This window comes from Haliotis cracherodii, unplaced genomic scaffold (assembly GCF_022045235.1).
Source record: "Haliotis cracherodii isolate W230 unplaced genomic scaffold, xgHalCrac1.p SCAF_1, whole genome shotgun sequence".
Classification (NCBI taxonomy): Eukaryota; Metazoa; Mollusca; class Gastropoda; order Lepetellida; family Haliotidae; genus Haliotis; species Haliotis cracherodii.
The window spans coordinates 25,779,513-25,790,007 of NW_027266264.1; the positions used below are offsets into that span (position 1 = coordinate 25,779,513).

General features: G+C 40.0%; 1 protein-coding gene across 1 annotated transcript in view; it reads right to left on the reverse strand.

Annotated features, from left to right (window-relative positions):
- Positions 1 to 2,828, reverse strand: part of LOC139462444 (potassium voltage-gated channel subfamily KQT member 1-like) — a 179,782-nt gene extending 176,954 nt beyond the window's left edge. The window contains exon 1 of the mRNA XM_071244167.1: positions 2,227 to 2,828. Coding sequence (XP_071100268.1) covers positions 2,227 to 2,636 — 410 coding nt within the window. The 5' untranslated portion in view covers positions 2,637 to 2,828. The remainder of the gene's footprint in view (positions 1 to 2,226) is intronic.
- Between the last annotated feature and the right edge of the window lie 7,667 nt (positions 2,829 to 10,495).

The window sequence follows — 10,495 nt, forward strand, 5'->3', positions numbered from 1 at the left end:
CTCTAAATGAGAATGTGTCGGAAAAAATCAAAACCAATTCAAAGATACTGTTTGGGAATATAAATGACAGAACCCTTTTCATAATCACAAGAAATCACTGCTAGATGTGATGTACAATTCCTATTCTATGTGTTTATGAATCACTATGAAAAACCAGGTCTACAAAAAAAGGTGAGCATGTCCTGCCCAAACAGTGGCACCTGTCATAAATACATGCAAAGGCAAGTCAATTGTTCAACTGAAAACCATGTATCATAAACAGTGGTTTGAATGTATTATAATTAGTTTTGTTCTGTGCATTTTGCATCAGATAGGACATCATTTACACACATCTACCCATCCTTGGAACCAATGAAGTGAGTGAGTGAGTATGGTTTTATGCTGCTTTTAGCAATATCATGGCGGGGGACACCAGAAATGGGCTTCACACATTGTACCCATGTCGGGAATCGAACCAGGGTCTTCAGCGTGCTGAGCGAACACTTTAACCACTAGGCTACCCAACAGCCCCGGATCCAATGAAGTTTAAGAAAAGGAAACAAATATCTCATATAAAAAGAACAGAGACGATATATCTGACACTTGAATCATGAATGAACTGGCAACATGATTAAATTCCTTGATCTTTCTTAGCTATGTATGACTGAATTTCGTAAAATTTCACAATACCCATTTTTGAATAATTAACCTTAAGCTACGCAATGGATCACTGAAATACATATTTAACATGTCTGATTGCTTATGTACACAAGGATGATAAATTGTCTGAATTACAACAAAATCTCAAATGATATACGATTGTATGAATGTCATCTTTGTCCCATATATCAGATGAGTGCAAGATATCTTGACTATACATTACCATAACATTATCAAATGCACCAGTACTATCCCCATGATATATTTACCAGATATTCCTATATCTACGATTCATGAGTCGAGGTATCTGCACAGCTGTATCACTCCACACAGTACCAGGTCAAAGCAATAGATTATCCATCAAAGCTATGCATGGCAAAAATGGATGTTGCTTGACAGAATTATTTGGAAGATAGCAATATGAAGCAGAGAACCTATTTCAGATTCTTGTTAGCCATAACTGTCTCCATCTCCATGTACATCTAACAGGAAAATAACTAAACACTTAGTTTCATGTGATTACTCGATATAAATCCAAATTGGAAATGAATTACAAATACTGTGTCCCTTTTTTTACCAAATATAGAGAAAAAAAAGGGATAATATTAATTACCTCAGTATTTGAACACATACATTTTTTATGGATAAGCAGTAATTTCCGGTATATTCCTAAATATAAAGAAGCAATGAAATGAAATGGCAAAAAATAAAAGAGATCCATATAAAGAAGTGTCATGTCTTCTACCAATATCAGAATGCCTGTCAAGACTAAACATCAACATGGATGATTGGTATCCACTAGAACCTGTACGATCAGTGGAGTGAACACCTGTTGATTCTCAAGTAAAATCTTTGTTCTTCCTTGGCTTCAGAGACATTATCATTGAACAACTGTTGTTTGAAACTAATGATATCACAAACCTATCATCAACAGTAATTACTAGGTCAAGTGCGACTGAAGAATATAATCTTCATGTTACCAATTCATTCTCTAAGACCACAGAAATATGAACAGGAATGAGCATTTGATCTTTAGTGGTATCAAGAGTTAACATATTAGATATTTTCACAGCCTTAGATTGCTCTTGTGACATTCTAAAGGGCAGTGTAATGTTTCAATCTAAATTACTTTTGAACTGATATAAATTTCAATTACCAGGTCCAGATAACATTCTCCATTATATATAGTCATACTGTACTTGGCTTACATTTTTCACTGAGTATACTTTGACAAACGGAGGCATTTTAAATCTTTATCACTGAGCAGTTTTAGTTGACACATGTCATCAATGTTACCAATCTATTACTTCTGAGGTTCTACCTCTTCAATTGTCAATAGGGCATTTTGTCATGGAAGGATTGCCTTCAATACGAATTCCGGTTGGAATAACGCCTTCAAAGAAGACCATATGAAACGTTATTGCCCATCTACGACTCATAATATAAACCTATTATGCAATGTCACAGTCCGAATTAAGAATTAGATTGATATGTCATGACAGTATCACGTACTCTGTAAACGCCTGGAATAAAAATACATTGTCACGCATTAGAAATGAGATTAAAAAGTAAATGAAAAGCACTTACACTGAAAAGTGATACACCCATGCTGTCCACTCTTTCGGCCTCTCCAAGAAATTGTATATCCTTGCCTGTAATCTGCGGTATCTAACATCTCGTCTATGTTGGCGATAATTCAGAGGTCTCCCAAGAAGAGACAGTCTAGGTTGGATGAATCTCCTGTGTGCTCCATTTCTGAAACTTGACAATTCTCGGTCCTCACCGCCGCTTGACTTTTCATCATCCTCCATAAGAGCGAATTCCACACGGAGAGGGCGTCTCTCCGCACGTGCAGGACTGAGAGGGGGCGACTCGGTGTCGCTAGCCAACAACTGAGCATTGCGTGTACCCTCAAATCTGGACTGCCCCAACCTGCGTTGACCACTGCGAGGACGATGACTACCCCCTTCCTTATTAGATTGTAAATTTGCCGTCATTTTAAGAAGCTTGGGAGCTACCACTTACTTAATAGCCATCGATAATCCCATGTTTTCCACCGTTGTTGCCATTAGGTAACCACGCACGACCATCAGAGCCCATTACCGACAGATGGGAACGGCAGCCTTCACGCAATGTATTGAAAGTCAAGCCTGCCGACGGCATCAACTATACGACAGATAGCCTGATACACTGACTATGTGGAAACGGCAGTGCCGTTTGTCATTTGAAAGAGAACGGCTGACTAGCGCCACGCGTTACTAGAAGATATGCGCGCATCCATAGATCTATATATACTCCTTTGGTGCTGTCCATATAAACCAATCCTCTGACCAGATGACCTGGTTAATAAGTGTCTAACGAAAAGTGTAATAGTTTCCGATAGGACAACATTCTTTCAAGAGTTTGGTGGTAATCCCTTCCGCTCAGTGTATAAAGGGCTATTTAAAGGGGCAAGCCGTGATGGCAGTTTGGAAGTCTCAAAACCCCATCGATTTGTAAAACGCCTTTCAGTACTAGGCATGAAAATCAATGAGACTGGACACAGACCCTTGACATAGCATTTCCGTCATGCCCCGTCTGCTGACAAGCAAGTGATCTCCATCAAAACCTCCTTTTCACCCACCCTGTTAATGAGTTGGGATTTCTTATGCGTATAATGCTTCTTCCGTCGCAGCTCCCATGTGCAAACTTTTTACCACCACCCGTTAACGTGCACTGATGCCTTGAGTGACACTCCTAAGGATTGTGAACCTGAAAACATCCAAATGTATCTTATTTCATTTCACAACGCGAATACGTTAATAAAATCAATTTTGAAATTGCACATCGAGGCAAAAACGACCTAGATCCCTTGGTGGGGATTATTTATTTTGCATATTTAGCAAACGTTGCAACGTGATGTTTTTTCGGAAACCTTAACACTACATAGAATTGTATATCAAACATGTCTGACACTTAAAGACTGTAGACGGAATATGTACATGTATGAATTGTATTATATTTGGCAAATGTACATTGCTATTTATTTTCGAATATATGATTGCTTGAGAAATCAATAAAACTACAATCGTGATGTGGAAGTGTTGTAAAATCATACACTTCTACAACATAGGTCTGCGTTGTAGTCATACTATTGTGTACCTGCTGAAAACCCTTACCATGTCGAAAAGAAAAGAAAACATTTGTAAAGTATTAACATGCCGAAAAGTATCATGTTGGAAAGTAACTGTCAGAGAGAAATACCACGCCGCATCATCATAATACGCGGCAAAGGTACTCGATTGTATATCCATACCATGCCTGAAAGTAAAGTCCTTTTTTTAAAGTCAACGGTAAAGTAGACGTGTAAAGTCATGTACAATCTTACCATGTTGTTTGTTTGTTGTTTTAAGCCGCACTAAGCAATATTCAAGCGAAATGACGGTGGCGAGTAAATGATCGAGCCTGGACCAGACAGTCTTGTGATTGGTATTATAAATAAACAAACTTTCCATAATGATAAACAAATCTCTATGAATCACTATCAAATAGTCATGATACCATGCGTATCATGTGAACGTATCCTGCTCCACCGGTGGCACCAGCTACAAACACATGAAAAGGCACGTCAATTGTTCCTTCGGAAAAAAAACACCGGGACGTATCGTACAAGTCAGATAGGAAATTGCATCAGACAACATTTGTGTCACTGGCGCATCGAATTTGGAATTGTCGTCCACATGTCCTCCACAAAATGTTTTGAAAGCTTTACTGAGGCCTTGACAAAGTTATCCCAAGTGGTAGGAGGCTGCTTACGATATTTGGGTCCATATCTGAATAACTGATCATGACGAAGGTTGTTAGTGTCAGCAATAGAGGAGTCACCTGTGGGTATTTGACCTACAGCTTGTTACCAGCTTATGCGTCTTGGTGGCCACAAGTTGTGGAATTTACAAGATGAGCAGCCTCATCCACAACTTGGATGAAATGGTGTTCGTATAGGAAACTGATGGTGGTTCCTGAAATCTGAGGGAGCACGGGTTGCCCAGTCGTCTACGGCACTGCAAGTCGCTGTGCTGAGTTGCGTCCCTTGAGCACGCCAGAAACCTATGATCGTGGGTTCGAATCCGGGTTCGCCCCGATTATAGGTCTAGGCTTGTCAGAACCATACACGTGCTTAATGGTTTCATCAAAGTGGTAAACATCTGGGACCTGCATCACTTCGGGCTTTCCTCCCACACCAAGCTGACACGCCACGGTATAACTTGAATACTGATCTTCATCTATGCAAATCACTCACTTCTATTTTTGTTAATATTTTAGCACATTCAGGAAAAAATGTATTAGAATGTTACTTGAAGTTTAGAGCATCATTTCCCTTGTTCGCAAATTTCAAGAGTTTTTTCTTTGAGTCTGTTTCTGGTTTGGCCAAACGTTTCAAAGCAATACCAAGAAGTAATCTGTCTACTCGACAATGAGCTCTTACTATTTGTAGAACCGTCTATCAGCAACAATGTTTTGGAGCCGTTTGGTTTCTTTCATTGATACAGAATAAACTCTTGTTCTTACCGTGTGCAGTCCCAATGGTTCCTGAAGGAGAGGCAAACCCGTGAAGATTCTGGGGTAGAATAGGTCTTCAGATACCCATGCTTGCCGTGAAGGCGACTAACGGGATCGGGTGGTCAGGCTCGCTGACTTGGTTGATGCATGTCGTCGATCCCAATTGCATGGATCGATGCTCATGATGTTAATCACTGGATTGTCTGGTCCAGACTCGATTATTTCCAGATCGCCGGCATTTAGCTGGAATATTGCTGAGTGCGGCGTAAAAACAAAACAACCAACCAACCAACCAAATGAAGGAGACGTAACCACTCTTCCAAACCAATGGTATCATTTGGCCATCGTCCCTTCTTGTGCCCATGCCTGCGTCGACATCTTTGAGATGCGGGAAACAGACTCAATACATTGGCCTCGGCAGTTCGTTGGTTAGGAAACCTGCCTACGTGTACTTTATTTATTTTGTTATTACATCCATATGGCAATGTTGTACATTAAAGTCTAATCAAATGATTTTCTAATGATAGTCTGCATGGTCAACTGCATTTAGGGCTATTAGATGTATGGTATATTTCTTCCTTTCATGTAAAGGATGGAGTGATTTTCAGAATTAATATGATGGAAGACACAGTTGGAAACATATTTTCAGTTGATGCCCTTGCTTGCTAGAAAACTCGTGTCAATAATTTCTGTTTGATCTCTCCAACATCAATTCTATCTTAATCCACAAAGGATACACTCAATGCAATAGAATCGCACGTGTTTGGTGTTTTTCTTTTGACATGTAAGGTCTTCGAGCCATGCCTTCTGGGTACGACGACATGCTCTGAAAACTTAAGTTTCTGGTCACCGAGCCTGAACATCCGATCCATTAAGTCCCCTCTTACGACCAGCACAGGTAGCAGGGGACCTCTGCCAACCCGACTCCCCGTGGGATCGTACTATGTAAACAGTAAAGAAAGATATTTTATGGATGAAAATTTATTCTATTATGATGCAACGTTTCGGTGTACATCCTTATATCGTTGGCAAGCAAGTTTGTTTGTTTGTTGTTTAACGCCGCACTCAGCAATGTTCCAGCTGTATGACGGCGGTCTGTAAATAATCGAGTCTCGACCATACAATCCAATGATTGACATCATGAGAATCGATCCACGCAATTGGGATACGATGACATGCATCCAGCAAGTGAACCTGACCACCCGATCCCGTAGAGTGAAGGTCGCATGATATTGGAATAAAGAAATTGTCTTGTCTTTACTGTCACTTACCAACTTCTAAAAATGCCAATCAAACAGTTCGTACTATGTAAAGTATAGAGTAGCGACCCACTGCTGGCTTGAGATTCGCACCATTGGAATGTCTTGTCGGTAGAGGTCCCCAGTTAAGGTTGATGACAACTCTCGCCATAATATCACGAGTTAGTCGCAGCGAGTAAATTACTACGCGAAAACACCTGGTTTCTTTTGTTCGCCACATCAATCCCTCTGAAGTCTTTGCTTCGCAATTAGAATTAGGTAGAACAGCGTGTCTTGAGTCTTTATAGCTGACAGCATCAATTAGATTTCTTTCTAGCGCCGCATCGCTATTTCTTGCATCCCTGCCATGTGTATTATAGACCAACAATCATGTCAATGATAATTGGAAATTAAAGAAAATTGTCAGTCATATAGTAAAGTATCTTATTTCCATTATTGGTCCTTCTAACGCGTGTCTAAGACACCCTTGTTAAAAGCCAACACTTGGTATATTACGTTAAAAAACATAATCATTTGATCCAAAAAATTCTGGAGTGTATCGTGTTTTCACTCACACAAGCATGTTCAACATTGGTACTTGGTTAGTGTGAAGACTATCGTGTCAGGCGGTGAAATATTTGCTGAATGTCATTTCCGATGTCACAGAATATATAACGGTTCTTAATTTTCGTAGCAACAAGCTGAGGGACGGGCCCCGTGCTTTCGGATTTCTATACGTATGACGATTTTGTACTCATTGATAAGTTATAGGTCACATTTCGTTAAAATGTGAAACGTCAACGCCAAGGAATAACCAGTCTGTATTATCTGCCGAAAACAAGCATGGATACTCATATCCCCCGCCAATATGACATGTCCGGTTTTGTGCAAGGCAAGAAATAGTGTACGGTTTTCAAGGTCTGCTCCGGAAACGTGCACTACCGCCATTTGCAGTCTAGGTCAAAGTCGTTGCCGTTGAAACTCGCAAATTTGTTAAACTATCATGGGGCACCAGTTCACCACTAGACCTATCTATGGGCCAAGTGTGGTCAAGATATCTCCCATGGTTTGATGAGTTGTGCCCCGGAACGAAACGTGACGGAAGGACGGACAGCCAGCACCCATTCCTATATCCCTCTGCCACTTCGACGTCGTCCTGTAAACAATCGAGTCTGGACCACACAGTCCGGACAGTATGGACCTCCATAGTTCTGCATGGTCACAATTGGTAATATTTCGATCACGGCCTTTGCAATATATTGGACCGAGTGTCTGACTATTTACTTGAAAGTTCATCAATATTTGTGATAATTATGTTTATGATCTACCATCAATAATTATTGATAGTCTTCACTTTTGTTAATGCCACATCTGTTGCTTTCGAAAATGTTTCCATGTTGGAGTAATCGATTCACCTTTTGTTACTTTGTCGTGCATTGTTCAAACTACTTCAAATAAAGGCAAGCGGCTATAATACTACTTGCTCATCACTAGAGTATTGTGAACAGAGCGATCTTTCAGGGGCGAGGTACCTTTGAGAGTTCCAGGAAGTGGTGTCTGTTTCTCTGAAACGAAGGTTCCATGAATATCATGATCGTCTACCCTACCTTACACCTTCATATATATCAAGCTGTGTGTCATTGTTTAACACTGTTATTGTTTATGTTGTCGAACAAGGTGACTAGAATTCTAAAGTAGGAGACGATAATACAACAAGCGTATAGTCGACGAAGTCATCTATATCCCCCGCCCGTTTTAACACCTTATGGTCCCAAACCAGGTAACTGACCCAACATTTCTCTTTGCCCATGTCAAAATAGCTGCAATGGAAATTCTAAAATAAACATGTCTAAAAACTACTTAATATCAAATGGCAGTATGCGCTTTATATAAAGATATACAATGGTTGGCAAGGAAATATTTGTTATACTCCATAAGTGAACCCACCCTGCATTAAAAAATATATCCAACTTGTTGTCATGGAAACATAAACAATAAGAAATTCTAGAAGTGCTAAATATCAAAAGGTTGGCTGGTTGGTTTGTTGTTTAACGCCGCACACAGTAATATTCCAAAGCATTAGTGCAGTATGTGTCTGGTAAACATGCAAAGTTTTGTTAGAAAGTATTGAATGGGTTTTGAGTTATGCTCCGGAAACGATTTCGGGACGCACGGGCGGACGGACGGATGGAACCCATTTCAATATCACCTGCCAACTTGGTTGAGGCGGGGGGAAAAAACAATCTGTTCATTTTATACTGTAACGTTAACTATCATTTATATTCATTGTATTCATCGGGTCGTCAGGCTCGCTTACTTGATGCATGTGATGGTGTCCAGATTGCGCAGATGGATGTTCATTATATTAATCATTGTATTGTCTGGTCCAGAACCGATTATTTACAGACAGCGGTCATGTCGCTGGAACATAGCTGAGTGCATCAATGGAAGGGTTTTGGACATATTTGTTATTGCGGCCGAGTGAAAATAATCCATTCAAGAATCCATAAATCCATCAACGAGGCCGCCCTTCCACCCATCCATTTATTAATGAGTTATCCATTCATCCACCCTCACAAGAACACATTGTATTCAACCAGTCTCTATCTATGAATTCATGACACTATAGTTATGGATTTCTTTTTATTCTTTGTAGTTCTTGCTCCTTCATCAATGAAGTTTCAATCGATCAAAAAGTGTCCTTTATGCATGTTTTTACAAAAGCCCTTCAAAGACTTAAGTATATATCTACTTACAAAGTAGACATAATGTATGAACAAAAACTTCTTTAATTACTGTATGGTTTGGTTTAGATTATTTTTCCGTTGTCATGCAAGGCTATATCTACTTAGCTTGTGAATTTCTTTTGCACAGCACATGTAATAATAGAATACCATGCGCATAAAGCAGTTTTCGTTATTTCATTTGTTCCTTCCTCTGGTAAGATGAAGTACAGGACGAATTACACATGTATCACTGTCTTTATCTGCAAGCAAGGACCTTCTTGCGTTACGTTTACATCGTCCTTCGTTACACGTGGCTAGTTAAACCCACATCCATCGACACCTGCATTTATTTTAGTTTCACACATCACAACTCTTGTCTCGAGGGGCGTGCTACATAGAGTCGATGTCAAGGCATTTCCTGTTCCTTTGATAGCTTACATTAACAAATTACATGTATCCCTATCTTAACATGCACCGTCAACACTCATGCAGGCCATTTGGTTCAAGGAATGCTTTGGCGTTACTATGTGAGAGCGGACATGTCGCGACATGGATCAAACACAACAAGCATTCGGTTGAGAATTTCATAGGATCCATGAACCTAAGGATTAGGTATACGCTACATCTTCATTGAGATAATGAGCAAAGCCTTTTTTGGAATTACTAACATACATGTTTTGACTCGACATATAACAGTTACATGTACATGGTGTCAATCTGTTAACCGTAATCAGCTTGATGGATCGGAAGGCACGTAGATTGGTAACGAACCTCCCACCTGGTTACCGACAGATTAGGCAGAAGATGCTTTACCGCGGTTTTACCGTCAAATAGCAACATGTATCTGGAGTCTGGGGACCCAATAAAGTCAGTCTTTGTCTACTCGTGCATCTGTGGATAGGGATGTCGATCAATAATGTTAGTAGTTATTAACCAGTAACATTACGGATGATGATGCTATCGTACTACGCAGTAGGTGTAAAATAATTACATGTCCCCTACTCAAGAATGGCTGTGGGACGTATTTCTGGGGCTAAGCTGTTCACTGCAAATGCATTTGATGGAGCATTGGATAATGCTTAGAGAAAGTTTGTCAAGGCCGCAGACAAACTGGCCAGGTTCGATATGGTAACATGAGATATAATTGTTATGATATGTATTTTCAAGCTGAATAAAACATAAGCGCCTTCTAGCACAGAATGCTTAAATGCGTGTAATTTGGTTAAAATTGTCATTGCATAACAAAAACAGCACCAGCACAGTCCGAACGAGACCCGGGTTCATAGAGACAGCAATCTGTATGGCACATTGACGACTTAGTGACGTACGTGGACACCAACAGGATAAGGGGGT